At 35.4% G+C, this 26,308-nt stretch overlaps 1 protein-coding gene across 12 annotated transcripts in view; it reads left to right on the top strand.

Moving 5' to 3' along the window:
* Positions 1–1,907: 1,907 nt before the first annotated feature.
* LOC145285913 (uncharacterized) overlaps positions 1,908–26,308 on the top strand; it is a 107,469-nt gene continuing 83,068 nt past the window's right edge. For 7 of the 12 annotated variants that reach the window (XM_080134402.1, XM_080134395.1, XM_080134403.1 and 4 more), the window contains exons 1-3: positions 1,908–2,066; positions 5,069–5,166; positions 22,095–22,185. In XM_080134402.1, coding sequence (XP_079990528.1) covers positions 22,096–22,185 — 90 coding nt within the window. In that variant the 5' untranslated portion in view covers positions 1,908–2,066; positions 5,069–5,166; position 22,095. The remainder of the gene's footprint in view (positions 2,067–5,068; positions 5,167–22,094; positions 22,186–26,308) is intronic. The other 5 variants (XM_080134400.1, XM_080134401.1, XM_080134394.1 and 2 more) reach the window with 4 other exon arrangements.

Raw genomic sequence — 26,308 nt, 5'->3', positions numbered from 1 at the left:
GCTTAAAAGCCTCCTTACGAGCACAGCTTGCTAACAATGCAAAGTGGTTAGAACACCTTCCACTAATACTGTTGGGGCTGCGCACCACAGTAAAGAGAGATATGGAGTGCTCAACAACAGAAGCCCTGTATGGAACCACATTGCAGTTAGCAGCGCAATATATTTTTAAGCCCCGCAGGTTTGGGACATAACAGCGTTTGTTGACGCCTGACAACAAAAATTGCCAAGATGGCGTATTCTCTATTAGGGACAAATAAAAACACATACACATACGTACTTAAGGGGTTAGAGTCTTGCACTTAGGTCTTTATCTGTGATACGGCTAGCGTGCATTCATGGCCCCTATAAAATAACAAGAAACACAATAAATTCTTCAAGGTTCGTATCAAGAACGAAGAACAGACCGTTTCAGTTGGCAGATTAAAACCTGCAGCACTAGAAGAAAAATATTTAGAAATAACACTCCAAAACACCGTGCCAGTCAAGTAGACATGTCAGATGACTCGCCCACTTCAAGAACTTTGTTTTTGTGTGAATAAAATAAATGTTAATTTTTCAGGTACTCCATATTTTGGGAGAGGGGAGTACTCTAGGGGAATATAGGCAAAGAACGCCAGTTAAGATATACATCGGAAAGTTGCTTCCTTGAGGGACACAGACAGATACAAAGTTCTGGCTTGACAAGGAAAGGTACGTTTTCACCCCTCGTGGGAACTATGCCCACTTGAGACTGAGTAGAACTGTAACCACTTCTAAAGTGAGTACCGAATTATTGTTGATCTATATTGTGGTATTACTTTATTCTTTACGTTTGTCAGTTAATAATAAATGTGTATGTATGTACTTGTGAACTATTTGCGTTTATTAAGTATTTGCGTTTGTTAAGTATTTTTAGTTTCAGCGAATCAATCAACTATGAGGGTCCCAATACTTACAACAACATAAATTCCCGGCTGGTTCCGCATTTTCTTTTGCTGCGTTGTTTTCACGTTTTCTGTCCTCAGTCAGTAGAGGAGAAATTCTTTCATGACTGAGATGATTTTTATTTTTGTTCCTATCCAGAGTGCCCCTATTTGTGGAGCTGGATTCTCCCCCACATTAAAAACCGACCTTGTGTCTAACTCTACCCTCGTGGGGAGCCAAGTAAATAGGAACATAATAAACATAGTCCCAAAGAATTTATGAAGACTTTAACACAAACGGAGTAGCGTAAGGATGTATATGCATTATATAAGAAAGATCGAATTGATGTTTTTATGCTTTTGTTTTTGTTTTTTATCGCGCCTCTCACTTAAATCATGGCGAGAAGGATGTACAACGTCTTATCGATAAGATGCTCAATGTTTGACTATTTATAAACGTCAGAAAAAGTTTTGTACGAATTACTATCTGGCCCAAAAGTGTTCTTTTTTTTTTTTTTTTTTTACATGGACATCACCACTTATCAATGCCAAGAGATGTTTTATTCTAGAACAACACATCAATCGCTCCGCGAGTGGGGACATATAAGTGCAAAGAAAAATAGACCACAATTATGTAACGGTTTCAAATTAGCTAAAAGGGTCAGATTTTCCGAATACTTGTCTAAAAAATTTATCGTCTGCACATCTCCGCAAATTCTGTAATTTGTCGGCGAAACTCGGAAATCGCCGTCAAATTCTTCGACATCTATTCTGCATTTGTACAGAAAATTCTTCAGTTTTGTCCTCTCAGTCTCCACTTCTGTCATATTGACGCATTTCCCCCACTTTGAGTTCAAATTAGAACTTTTCATCAATTAGATTGGCTGGAATAAGAAAATCATTCATACATAAAAACGTTAATCTAGGTCAAGCGGCCATTTTTTTTTTTTTTTTTTTAATTCTGATTCGATGGAGTTTGCGCCGAAGTATTTATGACGTAATGTTGCTATGTGATACAGTAACGTCGATAGCATACAAGACAGAAGTTCCGTTCGCCTTTTTAAAGTTTAGACGTATTCGAACGTCCCTCCTTTTCTTTTCGTTTTGAAGATAGCGGGAACTTTTTTATGTCAGTTTTTTGGAAGTTCTTCACATTTGTAAAAGGTAAGCCCAATGCTTAAACAAATAAAAGCAATTCCTTCTCTCATTATTCACAAAGAAATGGTCATCATTTTTTTTACACTATTTTCTTTCTTAAAATTCTTCAAACTTTGTACAAATATTAAATGCCTGCTTTACATATAAAGTAAAGAAATATTTCCAACTTAGGAATAGGAAAATAAGCATATCATTTTATCATCATCATTTTTTTTTTTTTTTTTTTTTTGTCGTCGTCGTCGCCGTCGCGTGCATAAATTTTATCGGCACTTGTAATGAATAGTTATCCAGAGAATATCAATACTTACATAGTCAGTTCCAAATATCGAAGAAAAATTCCTAGTCAGTCGCAGAAATTGTTGAAGCGGTTTACGATTTGAACGCCTTTTGAGGACGATTTTTTTTTTTTTTTCAACTTGGTACTTATGCAAGGCCGTGTTGAAATAATACCATTTATTATTTAGGGTAAAAGTGCGCTGGTTGACCACCTTTAAGAAGTTGGGTATTTGTTGTCGAACATATTCTGTTTTGGGTTAATTATTTAGAAACCTATTATTTAACATGAGAGGGGGGGCTTTTTGTAACTATTCTGTATTTTGACTTAATTCAATAAACAAAAGCTACCGTAAAAATTGAATTTAACTTGAAAATACCATTTTAAAAAATAATACCGTTTGTATTTTACATAGGTTAATTCTACTTTCGGCACATGCATTGTACGATTCGCGATTTCCGCGAAGTTAGCTCAGCAGCTAAAGGAAATAATCGGAAAGGGGTTAGGGTTAAGGTTAGCGTTCCTCAATTTTTAAACGCTATGAAAAAGTAAACATTTATTTAACTCTAACCTGCGCGATTAAAATTATTTTTTTTATTTCTTCCATTTTATGAAAAAGTCGCCTGCTAAAAGTCGTATAAGCAAAAGAACCGACAGCGCGTTCGTTCCTAATATTGCGATCGGCCTTTTCCGGCTATGGGCGTCAGCTACCGGGCGAACCCGAGTAAGTGAAAATCGCGGGCTATACACTGCATAAGCACCCTACTTTTATTTATTTTGGAGGGGCTAACAGTTTTTTTTTTTTTTTAATCCTAACCATCAGATAATTGCATATTTAATGACGTCTGTCTTTTTATATATTTTTTTCGCGGCTTTCAAAACGTAAGCTGTTTCGACCATTCACTCCTGTGAATGCCCGAAACAGCTTAACTCTTAATTTTTCATCTATACTGCATGCGTAAGTATTGCAGTTCACTGGGTGCATATTCATCTGTTGAGAAAATGATTCGGCCATTTCTGTTTCAATAACGAAGAAACAACAAATAAAAAAAATCGGATGCAGACAATATCCACTTGAATAATGAATTCTTTATTGGCTGCGTCTGCAAATTATTCGCGTGTGCCCGGCAGATGGCAGAAATAACCGGAAACGGCCGAGCGGACTTTAATTGAAAAAAAATCACAAATTATTACCCCCACACTTCATGTTAAGAATGGCGACGACCAATGAAATTCATAAAGTAATACATTGGAAAAAAAATGTCTTAATATCCAGAAAACTACTTGTCGACCGTTTTTGGTTCTTTCCGTCATCTGTCTGGAACACCGGAGTAACTTTGTGAAAATCGCGGGTTGATAAATGCAGAAGTATCCTCTATTATATGGCATATCATATCTTTGATTGTTTATTTAATGCTCAAAAACTGATGTTCATTGTATACGACCCGTTGGATACGATTGGTTAGAGATCGGATTCAATAGACATGGCTGAGTGTGTCTTTAACGTAAAATGGGTCTTAGAGAAATGTTACCTTCAACATAAATAGTTGGTTATTTTATTCGGTCACAATTAATTTGATTTCAGAAATGGATTTTTTTCGTGTTTGTTGCTTTTGGTTATTGTTGTTTTTGTTGTGTTTTTGCAGACTACGGCCGCTGTTGTTTATTAGATAGGATTTTCAAGTTAAATTCAACTTTTACAGTACTTTTTTTTATTATTAAGCTGTTATGTGAAAAGTACGATAAGGTGCTTGTTTAGAATTACACTTAGTTAAAAAAACAAAAATACAGAATAAATCTTTATGATGTACGTACTCAGAGAGTTGCCCATTTACTTCTGTCGGTATTGGCTAATAAAAAAAGGGGACTTTTTTTTTCTATTATCGTTCAAGTCTTCAAACCTTACTTACTCTTTTGGCCAGATCAAAGTGTAGTATCTGTTCTTCAGATGCTGCACTTCCATTTCTTGTTCTCTTTCGGTGGAGGGGCAGTCCTTCACGACTGAGACAATTTTTTTATTTTTGTACCTTTTCTCCACGCTAAAAAACGACCCTGGTGTCTAACTCTGTCCCGTGGGGAGACATTGTAAATAGGTACTCTATTATTGCATAACAAAAAAAAAAAAATAAAAAAAAAAATAAAGTGATCAACTAAACAGCGATATTTTTCAAACTACCTACCCGAAGTTACAAGGATTTTTTGTCTCGTTTTGTTTTCTTTTTAAGTCCTTTTTTTTGCATGGGAGTCACCGCTTATCAAGGCCCAGAGGTTACTCGAGGATTAGAATTAAAGAGTGTACAATAGAAATCTTATAAATACTTTTGCTTAATTTTTAAACTCTTAACTTTAGAAATAAATACATAAATAAAAACTAATAGATAAAAGGTACCAAACGGGAAGAATGTCGGTCAAAATAGGCGCTGATTATTTGACGAATGCAGGGAGGTGAATTGGCTGTGTAGTGTCAGCCTTGTCTGCGATAAAAAAAAGGGGGGGAAGAGAGTGAATATTCACGAAGACCGAAAAATGATGATTTTTAATTTGATTTACTTTATTGCATTTTTTTAATAAACATTTGATGAACAGTAAACAAAAATAATTCAATGTGTAATTATCGAAGTTGCTTTGATATGAGAAAAATGCGTACACACGTGAAGTTGTCTCGTAATTTGATTAGTATAGATATACCGGCATGCTTATTATCGTATTTGTTTTTTAATCCAAATTTGTCTAGCCGAATCGACTAAAAAAAAGCCAAAAGTCTGACGTCGGACTTTCTCAAAATTCAAAGGAGGAAAAAGTGAAAATTGTTTAGCAGCCATTACAAACTGGGTAAGTTCATTTATTTATTTCTTTTTAAAATTGTATGCTTTTTCATGTAAAATATAATGTGCACTTTGATTTCTCGCCTGTTAACTATACTCTCTGATTGCCTAGCAAGGAACTAGCAGGCCGCCCGGCGTTGCCCGGTTGTAAGATACGCTTAAATATGATATTTTAATTCATTCATATTACGTATTTATTATTATCGAGACAATTCTCTATCGATTATTATACTGAACCTATTATATGGTAGTGAGAGCAGAACTATAATATATATATATATATATATATATATATATATATATATATATATAGATAGATAGAGAGAGAGACTTGGTTGGCACCAGTTAGAATCGAAACCAAAACGTACAACTGTACACCCTTATTCCTTAACCTCTGAGCCACGCCCATACATACATATATTATTATTATTGGCTCACATGGAGCTTTCACACAAGTCAACAAACGATCTGATTGGAAACCTGTGGTGTTCTCTGGAAGCTGAGTGACAACAAGTCTCCCCAGACGTCCAGCTCTCTCCACCTCCTTCGATAGCATTTGCAAATGAATTTGCATCATCGCAACAGCCGCTTACCATTGATTTCTCGCTGGTAGTGGCCATTGGTTTATAATGGAATTTGAGTGGCACTCAGCCTCCCCAAGGTCCCAATTATTATTATTATTATTATTATTATTATTATTATTATTATTTATTTGAGGGTAAACATATATGGTCGCTACAAATAGCCATCTGTTTCAGTCAATGAGACTCCCTCGGGCGGAATCCGTCGATACCACAAAGAAAATGGATAAAATGAAAGAAATTGGAAAAAAGAAAAAATGGAGCTCCCCAAACGAAAGAAAACATAAAAAAATTGCGAGCTCTCTAAAAAAAGAAACAAAAATGGACATACTGCATTTCAATCTATTTGGAGATTATTAAAAAATAGATTATCAACTGGATATAAGTCTGAAATGATTAAAGTGGGTCATATTTTTACTGGAACAGTAGATTGTATAGGAAAGTGGGTATGGGAGGAGGTTCTGCTGATATACTATTTTACACGCGTCAGGAAAAGAAGTTTGCAAATGTTTTCGTTGACATCATGAGTCGCATGTCGATATAAATTAAAAGGGGGTAAGGATGATAGAGAGAGAAGAGAAAGAAAAAGAGAGTTGTCACTATAATAGAGAATGAAGGTTAATAGACATATTCATACCGCGACATACATCCATAAACGTACAAACGCACCAAAATATACGCATACACATATGCGTGTGTACATACCGACACACACACTCACACACACACACACACACACACACACACACACACACACACACACACATATATATATATACATGATGATTGGAACGTCTTGTCAGACGAGTGCCACTCCCTCAGACATTTAAAATCCATGAGCCCAAATGCCCGAGGGAGTATCTATACAAACATGATGTTAGTCTTAGCTTTGTACGACAGCTAAGTCTCTCTCTCGGTTCAAAATGTTGAGATCCAGCAACAAGCAAGAGCAAGATAGCCAGCAACAAATTAAACTGCAGACCAGCTTAATGCGGGTAATGGTCTTCCGCTTTGTTTTTTTTTAAATCAGAGATTTGCTTCTCCTAGAAAGGTTGCCTTCACCACGGCTTACAGGAGCCCTCTCCACCCCAATACACATATACACACACAAATATACACGGTATATATACATACATACATACATACAAGGATATACAACCACAGCACGAATACACACCTACATATACACATACATATGTACATACAAGAAAATACAACCACGCACGCAACCTGTCATCCTGTTTGAAAAGATGGAATTGCCCGATCATCAAAGACAGGATGCAAGAAAGCAAGCAAGGTCCACAGTTTTATAATTATATAGATAATGTAAAGGTGAAAATGTACATGAAAATATTTATATATACAATAAATGTTTTATCAACCGCAATAAAATGTATTTCTCTACCGGCCCGTGTAGTTTTTAAGTTCTGAGAATGTTTTAACGCATGTTTTTAATTTCAATATAAGATTTCATTGATATCGTCTTTCATACCAAGTTAAATATGGCGACCATTTTTTTTCACGCATTTAGATATAAATTACCCATTTTAAAGTTTTCATATTTTTCTTTTTGCAAATAATTTATTTCACAAAAACTTTATTTAGTTTCAGTACTTTAAACTATGCAGTTCGGTAGAAAATTGTATTTTATCGCATTTGGTAAAAAAAAAAAAAAAAGTTATTCGTGCGTGCATATATACAGGGAGTGAAAAACATACCACAGAATCGCTTATAAAATATAAATAAATCAACAATATTACATTTAAAATGCGATAAAAACCGTGCATAGAATTGTTGAGATCCCGTGGTCCGGTGGTAAAATATCAGGCTACGTATCGAGGGTTGATGAGTTCGAGTCTCAATAAGTTTACCTATACTGACGAGAAGTGGAACTTCGAACATGTCATGTCTATAGATAACTTAATTTTATGTACGTAGAAATATTTACCACAGAATCGCTTATAAAATATAAATAAATCAACAATCTATATATATATATATATATATATATATATATATATATATATATATAGAGAGAGAGAGAGTATATGTAATTATACTGAGTTCGTGAAATTCAGTAAATTTTCATATACCAATGAGTTTTAAGCCAAAAATGGTTGGCTTAAAGAGTAAGCTACAAAATTATCAAATTTCATAATTGAGCATTAATATACAGTGTAAGCAAAAAAAAGACTTCAAAACAAGGTGTTACTGTTGTGGCAATAAAAAGTGTATTTTTCAATTTACGTTACAATTGTTTCCATGTCCAGTTCGACAATTTCAAGCATTATATCGTTTGAAAATTTTCAAAACCAGCATTTCTCCAGACTTTATGAATAAGCACGCTTTTGGCAATGGAGCATCACTTCAAAAAATGTTCCGTTTCATTCTGTCTTAGTGTACGTAGTTATTTTTTTTTTCTTGGGAGTCACAACTTAACAAAGTCCGAAGGCCACTCGAGTATAAGGGTTAATGAATGTAAGGCGGTAGTATAGTAATCGTTTATGGTGCAAATTTGGGAGAATTTGATTATTTATGGGGACGGCTCAACAAGAACTTGTTTACATTGGATTTGACGGTTACTGTGTTGTATTCAACCGGGAAGCAGGCCAACGGAACAATGTCCTACGGGCGAGCAGTTCTGGAAAAGAAGCTTTGTTTATGGAATCTGCGTTCAGATTTTAGGGGGAAATCGTAAATAGTGTTTGTTTTCTGTGTTGGCTTGTTGTTTTCTGTGTTTATTTGTTCGCATATTCTTAAAGAGATGATTTGGGCTGAGATTAGGATGTAGTATCTGTTCTTGGCCTTCGGGATAAGATCACAGTGTAGTATCTGTTCTGATGCTACACTTCACCTTTTCTGTCCTCGGTCAGTGGAGGAGAAATCCTTCATGACTGAGGCAATTTTTACTTTTGTTACTGTCCAGAGTGTCCCATTTTGGGAAGCTGGATTTTCCCCACATTAAAAACCGACCTTGTGTCTAACTCTGTCCTCGTGGAGAGGCAAGTAAATAGGAACACTATTGACGAGTGGAAAATGCTTTGTGCTTTTTGTTTTGCTTTGGTTTTTGTTTGTTTGTTTGTTTTTTTAAGATGCACAGAAAAAAAAACTAAAAACTTTCCAATTTTTTTTAAAGTTTAATTAAAGTTTTATGATATGTTTTTTAATTCAATTGTAAGGGTGAAGTATAGAATAGGTACAAAACACCCTTCTCTCCCCATGTTAAGAATGGCTTTTTTAAATAATAACGTTATCATTTACGTCCGGATAACTTTCTGCACTAGTACCATAATTTGTCTTAGTTATATAATTTATTGCTGGCAAAAATTTACAATAACATCGAAAAATAAATACTAACAGCAAATTTAGGCACAAGGCCCTGGAAGAAAGAAGAGTGGGGAGGGTACATGGTCATTGTAACTAAAGTGATATTGAGAGGATGGTGACTTTGGAGTCTTACTCTTGACTGGCAACATTTACCACAATACCTCATTTACTCTTTGGATCCTAATCTAACTAATAATTCCTCATCGTTGGAATAAAAAACATATATATACAATTTGTAAAGATTTGTAAAATTATCTGTATGTTGTGTATGCATTTTTTTTTTTAATTTTCTTAAACCAAGCGCGATAAATCCGGCTTATTTTAGTAATTTAAGTCCACTTACGTTCTTAAATATACTAGGCCACCTGTGAGATTAGTATTTGTTATATGTACCATGGAATATATAATTCCTTAACTCGTAGTACAATAAAAAAAAAAAAGGAACGCCATGTCCATTATGACGTCATATCGCAGCATCAAAAACTTTGCAATTGCATAAAAGCAAATAAAGAAGGAACTAATCGGAATGAACTCGTTTTTTTTTTATTGTCCATTTTAATATTACATTTACTTGAAAGCGGATGACGTCATAAAGGATAAATTATGGCTTTTGGTAACTTTTGAAAAAAAAAAAATTCAATTTTGATGTCATCCATTTTTAGCTAATAAATGCATCTATTTCTTTCTTAATAAGAATCATTCGATTTTACCCACCCCTCTCTTGCATCTCTCTCTCTCTGTTTCTCTCTCTTCTCCCCCTCCCTTTCTCTTTCTTCCTTTTCGTCCTTCTCTCCCCCTCTCTTTATCTGTTTCGTGTTTCGATAAAATTAATTTTAATATTTAAATGTTATTTACCTTACTCTTTTATTCATTTTTCTTTTACTTTCCTTAACTGTATTATATTGTTTCCTTATATTATTTAATTGGAATTCATTATTGAGATGAATATTATTTATTATTTTTTATTTATTGCGAACTATTATCCTCATCTTACTTGGCCAAAACCGTTGTGAGACGACAACTATGGAAGGCAGTTATTGCTGAGAATGCATTTAGGAGATTCGGAGTTCCTTCCTATAAGTCGTGTTACCACCTGACGAAGCTCAGAGGAACAGTTGGCCGAAACGTCGTGAAACAACAACTAAGAAAAGATGAGGATAATAGTCCGCAATAAATAAAATTAATAACTAATACCCATCTCAATAATTAATTCTAATTAAATAATATACACTTCAAAGATGTTTGCTAGAATTCTTGGCGATCTTATCCAATCTAAGGCTTCCGGTCTTTATTTGATTCCTGTTGTTGTTCTCAAACGTTGTGCGCCTGAACTTTCTTTCCTCCCCATCAAAATTATTCAATCTCTGTTTGTCTCGGCTGTTTCTCTTCTTCTTGGAAGAAGTCCTCTGTTGTCCCTATCTTTAAAAATTCTGGTGATGTGATCCAACAAAATCTCGTCCTGTTAATGTTCTCTGTTATATTCACAATGTTTTTGAGATATTGATCAACAACAGGCTTCTTCATTTTCTGAAAAGTCTGGGCTTGTTTAGCAATGTTCAGTATGGCTTTCGTGGTTTTCGTTCCACAGCTGATCTATTAACTGTTGTAACTGAACGGATCTGTCCGTTTATGGATAATTCATCGCAGTTAACATTTCAAAGACGTTCGACAGAGTGTGGCACCATGATCTTCTACATAAACTTCAAGGTTATGGTATTAATGGTAAAGTTTTTGACATTGGTAGCTTTTTTTCTTTCTGATCGAAACTTACGAGTAACTCTTGAAGGGTTATTTTCATTTTCCTTCACTATCAATGCCGTTGTTCCTCGGAGCTATATTCAAGGTCCAACATCGTTTCTTCTCAGTATAAATGACCTTCCAGAGAATATGATAAAGAAAATAAACATTTATGCTGATGACACCACCTTCTCTTCTGATATTGTTTCTCGCCCATCTTTCTCAGATCAGTTGAAACGTGCAGTTGATCTAGAAGTTAATTTGGGTTCTATTATAGCCTGAGGTAAGAAATAACTTGTTTTGTTTAATCCTGTGAAGACTCACTTATTGTCCTTCAGTCGTAGGCGTGCCCCTTTTCTTTCTAGGATTCTTATGGATGGCTCTGCTTTCAATGAGAAATCGACTCTAAAACTTCTTGATCTTTCTTTCTCATGAAATCTTTTTCATGGAGTTCATATATTTAATCCATTGCTCTTTTCGCTTCTCGTAAAACCGGTTCTCTCTATTGTCCTAAACACTTTCTCATACCGAACGCTATTCTCTATCTCTACAAATCTACTATCAAACCATTGCCACATATGGGCAGGAGCTGCTAGAAAAGACTTGTCCTGCATTGACAGGGTTCAAAATAGACTTCGTGGCCTGGTGGGAGATGTCCTTTTCTCTTTGCTGCAACCTCTATCTCACAGAAGAGATGTTGCGAGTTTGTCTCTGCTTTATCGTTATTTTCATGGAAAGTGTTCGATTGAGCTTCAATCTATGGCCCCCCCCCTCGCCAAACTTTCACAAGAAACACTCGTCTAGCTGAAAACACTATCAATAATTCTCCCCACTCTTTATCTGTGCCTAGACCTAAACATAGATTCCATGATCAAAGCTTCTTTCTTAGAACTGCACGCCTGTGGAATTGTCTTCCGTTTTCCTGCTTTCTATAATATGGTTGTCTTCAAGTCCAACGTGAACAAGTTTCTGATGAGCCGTTCCACTTAAGTTAACAAATTTACCGAACTTCCATTATTATCGATTACTATATTGTTCTTTTGACTACTGTACACTCTTTAACCCTTATCCTTGAGTGGCCTATCGGCCTTGATAAGTGGTGACGCCAATGTAAAAACAAAAAAAAACAAATGTATGGAATACTGTTGTCATATTTAGACTGGTGAATGTGTCCCATTTGAAAGTTCTTGATAAACTGCAGAAATGTATCTGTAATTTGATTGGCTCAACACTTTCTTCTTAACTGCAACCTCTCTCTCTCACAGACGTGATGTTGCTAGTCTCAGTCTTTTCTACGAATATTATTATAGCATGTGTTCTTCATAATTGTCTGCTTCCTTTGTTCCAGCTCGTTTAACAACGTTAGTCTAATGGTCTTCATCAATTCGCTGTTTTAATACCTCATTATAATACAGCTTCATATTCCAGCAGCTTCTTTCCAACAATTATAAGGTTGTGAAACTCCTTGCCTGCTCACTGTTTTCCTTCTACCTGCAACCTTGTTTTATTTTTCAGGCTAAGGTCAATAGGCATCTCTCGTCTTTGCCAGAATCAGCTTTCGTTCTTGTTAGCTCCTTACATGAAGTGGCTTCATGACTTGTCTCAAGCGATTTCCATTTTAAAAAAAAAACAGATCGATCATATAATTTAGTTAATATTTTAATTAAAATAAATCTTTATTTTAAAACAAAATTAAAAAAAAAAAACTTACATGCATATTGTATGATTCTGTAACATTACATAACACACGTTGTGTCCACTTTCAGTAGCAAAGGAGACCAAGACGAAGAATAGGAAATAACTCGCTTGTTCTTTGTAGCAACATTTATTTCCTAGTTCTCGCTTTACCGCTGTGACGTCTCTCGCATGATCGTTTTCTCAAGTGTCCTTTACGCCTCGCACGTAATCGCGAACGTTATCCACGTCTCTCGTGATCGTTCTCTTTCTTTTTTTTATAGTCTACTGGTGACGATATATTCGCATGCATTTACATACGTGCGTTCGATGTTACAATATTGAAATGATTCTGGTAAATGACTGGTTTGATTGTTGCTTGCCAAATGTTTGCAAAAAGGTGAAATAAAACAGAAGGCGCACAAAACAACAATAAATCTTGATATATGCATTAAATTATAACGATAACGATCTCCAAAGTATTTTAATAAACATAGAGCAGAGTCGTAAACGGGCACATCAAGTTTGTTTGTTTGTTTGTTTGTTTTAACACGGCTAGATTAGTTGAAGCTAATGAAAACGCTCTGGTGAGATTTGATTGGTCGATGGAATAGCAATGTGCGCAAAAAGAGTGAAATTTTAATTTCTGCCACACGAGCCAAACTGTTATAATTCTTTTTCTATCCTTTCCAAATGATTCAAATTTTAGTATGTTATGTTATTATTGATGATACCGACTACCAGTTGTCAAAATTTCAGCTTTTCACAGTTGTTATTTCTAACAAATATTAGGGTTTTAAAATTATGTCACTTAGTTTTAGACGCTACTGTATATATATATATATATATATATATATATATATATATATATATATATATATATATATATATATATAATAGATTCACTGATTGATATAATAACTAAGTGAATGATTTTGTGCTCCGAAACATACTGTCAAGAATTGTGAATGTCAACTGGCTTAAAGGAATAAATTGTAAGATGGTCAACATCATGAAATTTGGAATAAAGATTTTTGTCATTTATTATATATATATATATACATATACACACATATATATATACAAACACACACACATATACACACATATATATATACAAACACACACACACACATATATATATATACACACACACACACACGTTTCATATTTTTTTATTTTCTTTATGTAAATATAATTATATCTTGCTACGATGTGCAGACCGTTTCGATCATTATTGATCTCAACTGGCAAGTAATATTTTTAAAAAGTAAAAAAGTTGAACTTTTCATAATTTTAGAGGAGAGAATATTTTACCATGTCTAATGTGCAACATAGTTTAAAGGTCTTATCTTTAAACCATGCTATACGTTAGACATGGTAAAATATCTTCATTATTTTTACGAAAAACACCACTTTTAGATATTTAATAATAAATATGCAATTTTCTTTTAGAAAGCCCCATTTTTCCAATATATCATTAAATAGAGAATGCTTTGATGAATCGTTACCGAAAAGAAAAAAAATATATATGATACTGTGGAAGCTTAAAAATTACAATAATTGATTTCTCGCTGGAAGTGACGATTAGTCTTTACTGGAATTTGGATGGCAATAAGCCTCCCTAAGGTCCAGGTCTCCTTTGCACGCATCCAGCGAAGGTCTGGTTTCTCTCCTAGATATTTTCATCCCTTGATCATCCCCCTTGATCCTTACTTATTTGGTGCGGCGCCAGTTTATGGCGATACACGAACAAAGTGGGGCTGAAGGCAGGATAGCAGGTGGGTTACCTTAAAATTATATAGTTTCAACTTCATAATCTATATATTAATAGGATAGCGTGTATGCTATATATTTTGTGCGTCACGCTTACATCTGAGTGAATGTCGTTTAATTGTTATGGACTGCCATCTCTTGTAATAAATAATTTTACTAAGAATTCTTCACAAGTTTTGGTTTTGGTTTCGATTATAGCAAAATGAACTCTCTCTCTCTCTCTCTCTCTCTCTCTATATATATATATATATATATATATATATATATATATATATATATATTCATAAGTTTTGGTTTCGGTTTCGATTCAAGCCAATGCATCCTAGTTATATGGATATATTTTTTTATTTTTGAAATCACAACTTTATAATATATAAGATTCCATAGAAAATTGACTCTATAATAATACGTACGAAATTTGCATAAATTAAAATATCATATTCAAGCGTACTTTACGACCGGGCTACGCCGGGCGTCTCTGCTAGCTTAGACAAATACTTTTGCAGTTTTAACAAAATAGCTACAATAATATTAGGGCGTCTCCATTTACCCTGAACATCCACAGAATGTCAACATCAATATATTACATATGAAAGGGTCCTATGTGGAATTTCCACAGGTCACGCTAGTTCCATATTATTATTATTATTATTATTATTATTATTCATTTAACGTCACTTTTCACATGTTCAAAATGTCTTTGTACTAGCTCTAAATCTGTAGAAGCAAGGTAAAGGTGGAACTTGACATACCCAGGTACTGCGCTAACATCAAGAAGCAACTATAAACTAGTTTTATCAGTGAGTTTACAAAAATATCACAAAGGTGACATTTTACTTTATTGTAATTGTTACTTGAGAAACTTAAAGTGATAGAATTTTAAAAGAGAGAGAGAGAGAGAGATTCAGACTTGTGAGAAAGAGTAGACGGGGGATCTTCATTCACGATTAACGCCAAGTGCGCCTGTTAAATAATTTAAAATAAAGTCTGTGAACCTCCCTAGAATAATTCACCTGACAATGTAAGAGATAATATTGCCAACAAAATAGTGACAATGGCTTTCTGCTCTGCTACTTTAGCCAGTATGATTTACGTTGGTGGAGATTTGAGCTTACCAAGTCACGCTTGAGTAGGAAGTGGTTTTTTGATATCGAGGAGTGCGTTGTCAAGCGTCAAGCCATTTTCTTTGAAGAGATCAAGTCTCAACTGATCGCTTCAAAACCGTTGATTGCAACCGACACGTGAGATCAAGAATAAAGACTTCACACTAATAAACACCAACGCGTTGGAAACTTTTATAACAATGTAGTGACCACGTGTCAAGAGGAAATAAAATGTGTGTGTGTGTGTGTGTGTGTGTGTGTGTGTGCGCGCGCACGCGCACGTGTAATCACGTTGACACATCGGTTTTCGTGAGATCACCTAAGTTAAGCAACGTTGAATCTGGTCAGTACCAGATGAATGACCATTTGGAAATACCATGCGCTGTATGTAGGAGGACGTCGTCATCGCTCCTAACCGAAATAAACATGCGCCTGGGAACTACTTGTGAATTTGATATTCCCTAGACACTTCCTCGTTCGGGGGAGCCGATTCAACCTGTCTACATGAATGCCATTTGATATATATATATATATATATATATATATATATATATATATATATATATATATTCTACATGAATGCCATTTGAGATATATATATATATATATATATATATATATATATATATATATATATCATTCAAACACTACTGTGTTTGAATATATGGTTAAGTGGCAGTTTTAGTCATTTAGAACTGCTTTAAAGCTTCACCGCTCACTTATTTTTCGACCAAATTTCAAACAATTATTACAGTCTATAGATTACCTTCTCAGCTATATTGTGAAAAACAAAATTTCAATTTTCGTTCAGTAAAACAAAAGTTATGATGAATTTAGTGGTGCTCTAAATTGTAAAATAACGGAAAGAGGTGGGCGACGTTTTTTATGACTAGTTTCTATAGCAACCACGTCGCTTCAGTGACTAGTGTTGCTATTAATTCTTTGCTGTCGCGAAAAGAGAAGTAACAAGTGAAACAGACAGAATTAAAGAATGGAAGGGAGATAATTGGGGGTATTTTATTGAAAGCAGACGAGTGCCGTACATTGTTATGTTATGTTTATGGAGGCAAAAAAAATAAGACTGAAATTAAACAAAGAACAAGTGAATTTATTGGACGCCTGTAAAAACCATGGATTACAGTAGAAAAATGCAAGTATGTAAAGTAATATGGTTAAGCTTAACCATGGAAAAGTAAAGGGCTAGTTGTTAAAACTGGAAAAGAAAAGGACAAGATATTCTAGTAAAATATATGATAAATTTATAACAGAAAATATTGCAGCACTAAAAAAATGTTTTAATTCAATTTATAACATTATATAACCAATTCTTAATACTGCAATATTTTAAGTTATAAATTTATTATATTTTTACTAGAATATCTTACTATAACAGACACGAGAGGAAAACGAATTACCACATATTTAAGGCAATGGCGGAAACCCTAGTGGAAGACCTCCAGTTTGTAGTGGAACGAGCGCATAAATGGATAGTAACATTCAATGCTGTCTAGACCAAGTTTCTTTCGTTTAATAATTACAAGAAATCTTAACCGCTGATAACCATGGGTAATGATTAGGGCTATTACAACAGAATTTTTTTCATTGTTTTGACTCTCGAGTATATATCCGACACAGTTAGACACAACCAATCAACCGAGAACCACATCACTCTACATAAAAACATATAAGATATCAATGGATATATACTTGAGAATCAAAACAAGGAAAAGAATATGCTGTTGTCAGAGCCCTACTAATGATATACTACCTGAAAGCTCTTTGTTCAAACTCCTGGCTTATCGTTCACATGGAACATGAATTGGATACATTGAGGGCATTGCCAAGACTGCTGCAAAGAAAGTGGACTCGGACTCTCTCTCTCTCTCTCTCTCTCTCTCTCTCTCTCTCTCTCTCTCTCTCTCTCTCTCTCTCGTGCTAGAGAGTTATTTACGCCTGAAAGTACCTGGTACCTCTACAAGGCTACCATCCACCCATGTATGGAATATTGTTGCCACATTTGGGCTGGTGCATATGCTACTATACTTTCTCTCCAAGACAGGGTTCAAAAAAAGAATCGCCAACCTGGTAGGCTCCGCTCTGTCAACCAAACTCCAATCCCTGTTCCATCGTCCTGTACCTATTTTACAAGTGTTTTAATGGAAGGTTGTCCAACGAATGCCAAGCCCTTGTCTCTCCTCGACGTAAATACGCCAGACAAACCTAACAAGCAACAAAATCCCACCCCTTCACTGTAGAGATCCTTAGATGCTGGAAAGCCTTTTATTTTAATAGCTTCTTTCCTTGAATTTCTATATACAGCGTAAGCATGTTTGACACACTGGTTCCCGTCAAATCACCAAAGTTAAGCAACGATGTGTCTGGCCAGTACCAGATTGATGACCATTTGGAACTTCCAGGTGCTGTATGTGCTCTCCGCTTATCTCGGCATTTTCCAGTCGTCCTGACTTCTCCTTGCCACTGGACACAAGCAGTGCCGATTCAGGAGAGGTGTGGTTGAGAATTGCGCAACCCTTGTCACACAATTACATGCACAACTACCTCAACAGGGGGTATCCTTTGTCTTTCGAGACTAAACGGAGGCATTCATTGAACTTCTGGACTTTGGAATTTCCTTCCGGGTTCCTGCTTCGCTGACTGCACTGAGATGCAGAAGTTCAAGTGTAATGTGAACAGACATCTTGTTTCTCAACTCCCTGTATAGTGTTCTTACAAATTATGTCCCAAATATTAGGCCCTTACATCATACTGTACCTTGCTTGGAGTGAAATAGCAATTTAAAAATGTTCGTAATTTATGTGTAGATAAATTAAAATTCAAATTAAGTTAAATGTTACTCCTTTTTAGTGCCAAAAAAGAAATGGCTAAAAGTTAATGGGGTTATATTTTAAACAATGTATCTTATGTTAGACCAGATAGTTTCTTTTTTTTTTTTTTTTTTTTTGCGACGTATACGTACCGTTTCAATTCACTAGACACTAATTGTTGTCCTGGCGTCAAAGCGTAAACGTTGAGATAAATGTTAGCGAAACAAAACACTTCAAAGAATAATAATAAAAAAAAAAAAATGCAGTACTCAAACTGTAATAATGAAAAGAAAATGGTGCTTGTCAGACGACAGATCAAGTTTTTTGGGTTTTTTTGTTTAACATGTCGTTTTAAGAAAAAAACAATATTAGTATTTAATTGGAATGTCGAAAATAGAAATATATCCTAAAATTACGAAAATTCAAGTAGAAATTTAAAAGTAATTTTTACAGTAAATTAGGTAAAATTGTATTTTTCTTATGTTATAAAGTAGACGGGTGAAGTGAAGTGCATACATAGAGAGCATAACACTTCACCAAATTTTAGATTACATTTTAATGGCGACCAACGTTTTAGCTTTTAACGATTGATTTTTTCTTTTTCCTTTTTTTTTTTGCTAAAAACACAATAGCAGTTGTTCGACTCGGTGAATTTTCGTAATTTTTGTATATGTCACTGTTTTCGGCATGACAATTAAGTACGTAATATTGATTTTGCTTAAAAAAGGCATATTTAAAAAATATCGATCTGTCGACTATACCTTAACAAGCAGTAAGCACTGAAAATATAAAAAAATGAAAAAAAATGATGGTGAATTAAAAGAAGGGCAGAAAATAAAATAGAAGAAAATAATACAAATGCAAAATGAATCTGTAATCAACAAAACTCAATTTGGTGCTCCCAGACCTTTTGTCTTCCATCGTACAGTATATCGATACTCTATGGCTAGAACTATTATTATTGTTACCATTCACCACAACACCTCACACACACCTGGGGATGGGGGTGGGGGTCCTACTTAAGATTCCCTGATCAAATCTTTTTTTATATATATATAAATAATGTAAACATAAAATTTGCATAGAAATAGAATTATATAATATTTGTTTAATTCATTGGCGCCGGGTGGGGTAAAATGTCCGAAAAATAGACAAAAAAGTGTTAATAGGACTCTTCCAACCATCTCTAAATGGTAGACTGCCCACTGTTTTCCGGCTTGTTGTTGTTGTTTTTTTATTATTGTTGTTGTTTTTGTTTTTTTTACATAGGCATCACCACTTATCAAAGCCAAAAGGCCACTCAAGGATAAGGGTTAAAGAGTGTACAGTAGAAATTGGACAATATAGTAATCGTTAGTAATGGAGATTCGGTAAATTTTTTAACTTATATATGGAACGCCTGGAACGGCTCATCAAAAACTTGTTTACGTTAGACTTGAAGAAAACCAAATTGTAGTCAGCTGGAAAGCAGGAAAACGGAAGACAATTCCACAGGCGTGCAGTTCTAAGAAAGAAGCTTTGTTCATGGAATCTACGTTTGGGTTTAGGCTCAGATAAAGAGTGGGGGAATTATTAATAGTGTTTTCAGCTAAACGAGTGTTTCTTGTGAAAGTTTGGCGAGGGGGGACCATAGATTGAAGCTCAGTCGAACACTTTCTATGAAAATAACGATACAGCAGAGACAAACTCGCAACATCTCTTCTGTGAGATAGAGGTTGCAGGGAAGAGAAAAGGACATCTCCTACGAGGCTCCAAAGTCTATTTTGAACTCTATCGAGGCAAGACAAGTCTTTTCTAGCAGTTCCTGCCCAGACGTAGCAACAGTATTCCATCCTTGGACGAACCTGGCTCTTATATAGATAGAGAATTGCATCAGCAGTGAGATATCTACTGGATCGATAGAAGGATCCCACCATTTTTCCAGCAGCCGTGGCAACAGATTTGATGTACAAGTTCCATTTAAGATCAGGAGTAACGGTCAAGCCCAGAAGCTTGTCAAAACTTGAGGCCTCCTGAAGACGAGAGCCATTCATTTCAATTGATGCCAGATGTTGATCAGAATGTTGATGATGTAAAGAGAGAAGCTTGGTTTTAGATGCATTAAAAGTAACCAGCCATCCTTCCTCCATTGTACTACGTGCTCAAGATCAGAGGAGAGAAAACTTGGTCGCTTACTGTCTTAGATGTGCTACCATAAATGGTAGTGTCATCAGCATAAATGTCTACAAATAATGTAAGGAGGTGATTTGGAAGATCATTAATATAGATCAGGAAAAGAGTTGGGCTCAGGATGGAACCCTGAGGGACTCCAGCATTAATACTGTGAGCTTCTGATTTTTGCCCCTCAACTACTACTCTTATGATCCTATCAGAAAGAAATGATTTAATAATTGAGAAGACATTTCCAGCTATACCATAGCTAGAGATCTTATGAAGTAAACCTTTATGCCATACCTTATCAAACGCCTTAGATATGTCAAGAGCAATTGCCTAGAAAGGTTGCCTCCGTCGAGAGATTCACTAATCCTATGAGATATAATTGTAAGCACATCTGCTGTAGATCTAGCAGAACGGAAACCATATTGTGTGTCACTAAGAAGGTTATTTTTGCTGAGATGGTTGATTACTTCTGTATTTAACACAGATTCCAGCAACTTTACTCATGACGTACCGGAGACTTATTGGCCTGTACTGAGAGGGGGATGAACGATCACCTGAATTCTTAAATACAGGGCATACTGATGAGATTTTCCAGGGTGATGGGAAGCAATTCTCCTTAAGACAACGTTTAAACAATTTTGTAAGTATGGGCGCTAGTTCTGGTTGAAGTTTTTGAGTACTATAATTGGAATACCGTCAGGGCCAGTTGCTTTACTGGAATCAAGGTTTTTGATTAGCTTGGCAACATCACGTACAGATATATGTATATCACATAGTGTTTTCTGATACAGGAGGAAATATTGGGGGTTGGCGGCCTTGGTCGCAAAGGGTAGAATTAGCTGCGAAGTTCTTGGCAAGGAGTTTGGCTTTGTCTGATGCTGACGAGATTACCTCAGGTCCATTGATGATAGTTGGGATAGAGCATATGCTTCTGTTCAGGATTCTGTTTGCTATTTGCCAAAACTGGTGGGAACCAAGCCGCTGCTCAGCTACTGTGGACTTGACGGACTGAGCATACAACTCTCTTGCATTCTTTATTACTTTCTTACAATGGTTGCTCGCAATCCTGAAAGCGGCTTTAGTTTCCATACATCTATTACGTTGGAAGCAGTGGAAAAAGTTATTTCTGTGAGGTACGTCTGGGGACTTATTACATTTCATTTTTATCTTAATTGATACAACAGAGTAGTCGGAAGATCCAAGAGGAGACAGAACAGAAACTAAACATAGTTCAGGGCAAGTTGTGAGAAAAAGGTCTAGTAGACTCGCATACTGGCCGTCATTGTCGGGCACACGGGTGGGTTCATGAACAATCTGAGTGAGGTCATAAGCAATGGAGAAATCATGACAGAACCTCCCCTCATCATCGGTCTTGTTTGAGTGGGGCAACCATTCCACAAAGTTAATATCACCAAGACACTGGTGATTATCAGTAGGTATAACACCAAGGATCGAAACGCTTTATTTGCTTGTAAGGAGAAAGTTGACCCTGAGTTTACTTTTGGCAGCCTCATAACACGTGCTTCCATTATTTTGTCCTTTAGTCCTCACATTCCATGAGCGATATTTCTAACTTGAGCGAGGATGAGGAGAATTGCTGTTTGCTGGTTCATAATCGATTAATCTGACACTAATCGTTGGCTAGTTTTTCACCTTTAAGTCGTTTTTTGTTTTTTGGGGGTTTTTTTTTAATTCTTTAGATCAAGTGGCTTTATGTGTTGTCTGGAATTGTCTTTTTTTTTCTTTTTCTAGTATGGCGTTTTCTGGGATCCAAGAGCACAATGAGGCTCGGAGAAAACAAATGCATATGGAAAGATTGTCTATTCTTCACAAGACGCTCAATGTAAGTCAATTTTAGTTTTTATTTTGTTCACACACACACACACACACACTAATATATATATATATATATATATATATATATATATATATATATATATATAAGAACAAGTAGTTCATAAAACATGTAAAAACACTTTGAAAAAGAGTTAAAAACATATTTAATTTCAAAAAGGAAACACTAAATAAGTGGATAGTCCTTAATTCGCGGAGTTTCGAAGAAATACTTTCCTTCTCATCAGAGGGTAGGATTTAGCAAAATGCGGGATCAGATTTTGCTTGCGAAAGTATTTGCTATCTCTTTCTCCTAATGTTTTTTTTTCTTTTCCTTTAGGGTGGGGTTGTGTGTGTGTGTGTGTGTGTGTGCGTGTGCGTGTGTGTGTTTGCTTTTATTGGTTTGGGAATGTGTATATTGTTTTATAGTATTTTGGGGTTATTTGCTTCCTTAGGAAGGCGGCTGCGATCCGAGGTCGTTACTAATGTGTATGTGTGGGGAGGGGGGACTAGCTCTTCTGAAATAAGGGTAGGGGTGCTTTCATTCTATTTTGATATTTATTTTTTTTATTTTTTATTTTTTTTTTCACACAAACACAGCCAATCCGAATACCCCAGGTACCATCATAACCCATACATCCCCACAAAACGACACAACCAACCTCCCAACCGAATCAACGAAACTAACGACCCTCACAATCATTTTTTAGGAATCCCTCACAAAATGACAACACCAGACTAGACAACAAAAAACCCAAAGTCATCAACCTATCTACAGAGACACTTACAAAGGATGAAATTGAAGTACTAAAACTAGGCCTCAAATTCTGCCCAACTCCCAGAAGTAACATAGCAGAGTTAAAGAAAGACCTCAAAGAATTTGAACGCAAATTTAGACTCATAGATATACTTAACGACAGTGATAATACAACAGATGACTCTCTAGTAAAAAACAAATCAACATACTTCCCCAACAACATAACAACACAAAAGAACTAAATACCTTCTTTGAAACACTTTGGAACCTCAACCCCCAACAAAAAGAAAACCCCACCAGTAATCTAACACGAAAACAAAATCAAGCACTTAAAAAAATCCAACACAATAACAACTTAGTTATAAAGGAAGCAGACAAAGGTAGTGCAGTAGTTATAATGAATAAGAACTTCTACAAAACAAAAATTTTAGAATCACTAGGGAACGAAAATTATTACAAACCAATTAGCTCTAACATAGACGACACAACCATATCTAAAATAACAAAACTCTGCACAACATACAATAGTACATTAACTAAAAAAGAAAAAGACTTCCTTACAAACTTCACAACAAAAACAAACATCTTCTATGGGCTACCCAAAATACACAAATCTAACCAGGTAAGACATGCCATCAACATACAAAAATCGGAATACATAAGCACCCTAAACCCCAACGACCTCACATTCAGACCCATAGTAGCAGGACCATCATGCCCAACAAGCAGACTTAGCAACATAATAGATATACTATTACAGCCCTTCACCAATCTAGTCAGAAGTTTTGTAAGAGATAACACACACTTCCTTAGCTCCCTACCACAAACAGTAGACGATGGGACTATACTAGCCACATTCGATGTTAGCAGCTTATATAGCAATATCCCACACAATCTAGGAAAAGAAGCTATCGCATATTGGATTGACAAACATACAGACTTTACACCCCAGATTCAATAAACAATTCGTGATTGATAGCATCGACATAATCCTCAATAACAACTCCTTCCAATTCAATAAAGACAACTACATCCAAATACTAGGCACATCAATGGGTACCAAAATAGCACCGACATATGCCACCCTTACACTCGCCTTCCTAGAAGAGACCCTTTATGAAAGGATAGAGCAAAAGTATGGGCACAATATAAAAACACTCTTCATAAAATCTTGGAAAAGATACCTAGACGACTGCTTTATCCTCTGGAGAACCTCATGGGGGGGGGATATCAAAGAACTCCACACTTTGCTACAAAATCTACACCCAAAAATAAACTTCACACTAGAACAAAGCCCCACAGAACTACCCTTCCTAGACATCCTAGTAACAATCAAAAACAACAACATAATCACAGACATCTACCACAAACCCACAGACACTCAACAATACCTCCACTTCAAAAGCCACCATCCTAAAAACTGTCTAAAATCAATACCCTACTCCCTATCATGTAGAGTCTGCACCATAGTAACAGACAGACACCTCCGTTCAACTAGACTGAATGAACTACAAATAACACTGCGGAAAAGAGATTACCCACTACCACTAATACAGAAAGGTATTGAACTGGCTGAAAAAATTCCAATAGACCAACTAAGAACCCCAAAAGAACACAACAAAGAACAAATTCTAGCATACGTCTCTACACACAACACAAACAACCCAGAACTATTCACACAGATAACAAAAAACCTTATCCTCCTCAATCAGAACGACAAACTAAACAACATACTTAAAACAACAAAAATAATAAAAAGCAAACGCCAACCCAAAAACTTAAAACACATCCTAACTTCCTCAAAACTCGTCCCACATACTACAAAAGGAGTTACAAAATGTAGGACTTGACGGACTGAGCATACAACTCTCTTGCATTCTTTATTACTTTATTACAATGGTTGCTCGCAGTCCTGAAAGCGGCTTTAGTTTCCATACATCTATTACGTTGCAAGCAGTAGAAAAAGTGATTTCTGTGCCCAATGGCAGCAGCACATTCTGGAGAGAACCATGGCTGGCTGTTAGATTTTTGCTGGAACATTTTCGAGGGTATGAAACGGTCTATACCTATAATTAACCATTCCGTCAGGTCTGATACTATAGAGGACACATCCTTTTTAAACATGGAACACCCTGTATATGTCTGTAGGTATTAAAAATTATTAATATTTATTGAAAAAAAAAAGCATATAGTTATAAGCCCCATTTAAGTAAAATCAAAGTTAAGCCCGATTTGTGAATTGGGAATAAATCCGCAGATTGGCTGCATGTATTATTCATAAACTTCCTGTTTGAATCCTCTCATCGCTGGATGAGCTTATTACCAGCCCGCTTACCTGGCTTCATAAGTATCTTAATCCACTTTCATTCAAGGGTTAGTTCCTGGTGACCAAGGGAAAGAGCTTGATCGATAGTGTAGGACCCATTAGATTTGAGACTTCTATTGAGGCTTTTATTTTCTAAGGACTAATCTAAGTGGATTTCGTCAATATTACGGATTATTAAATCATCTTCTATTTATCAACCAATTATGCGATTTGACTATATTTGGATTCATGGACCTCATTTTTAATATTTTCAATATCCTCCTATGATTTTGAATCACTTTTTCAAAGTTGTAGAGTTTTCAGTTTCATGCTAACTAGCAATTCTATAGCGGTTTTTAGTTTTTATTTTGTTAGTTATTTCCCTTTGAAGAAAAAGATCAAAAAAAGCCGCTAGGAGAAGTGGGAGAAATTAGAAATTATATCATATTTAAACAAACAAAAAAACGTTTAGCGTAAACAACTACGGTTAATAAAAATGTTTGTCGCTTGTTTGTATGGATTTTTGACGTATGTTTTTATAGATATTTAATGATGAAGCATTAACACGCAGAAGAGAATTAAAATAATATACAGCTATCCACAGATACGTGTTTCGTTGTTTCTATGACTCATTAGTAGGGCTATGACAACATAATATTCTTTTCATTCTTTTGACTCTCATATCCGATACAGTAAGACATAGTCAATCAACTGAGAGCCACATCAGTCTCTATGAAAACATATGAGATATTAACGGGTATATACTCAAGAGTCCAGACAATGAAAAGAATATGCTGTTGTCAGAGCCCTACTTATTAGTGTGGCTAGATTCAAAACTGGGCCCTAGCTAAAAAATTAAATTTCTTTCACAGGTCCGAATACCTTATATATCAAGTTTCAAGTCTGTACACCAATAATTGACACATGCAAAAAAATGATACGCACATGGCATGGATATAGCATGATTTGAACATTCAAGTGAGACTTCATAGCCTCGTAGGAGATGTCCTTTTCTCTTCCCTGCAACCTCTTTCTCACAGAAGAGATGTTGAAAGTTTGTCTTTGCTTTAT

Source organism: Euprymna scolopes, chromosome 10, assembly GCF_053919585.1.
Source record: "Euprymna scolopes isolate OS-2025 chromosome 10, ASM5391958v1, whole genome shotgun sequence".
NCBI lineage: Eukaryota > Metazoa > Mollusca > Cephalopoda > Sepiida > Sepiolidae > Euprymna > Euprymna scolopes.
Note: the sequence above shows the minus strand (reverse complement) of the source record. Positions and strands in the feature narration are given on the sequence as shown.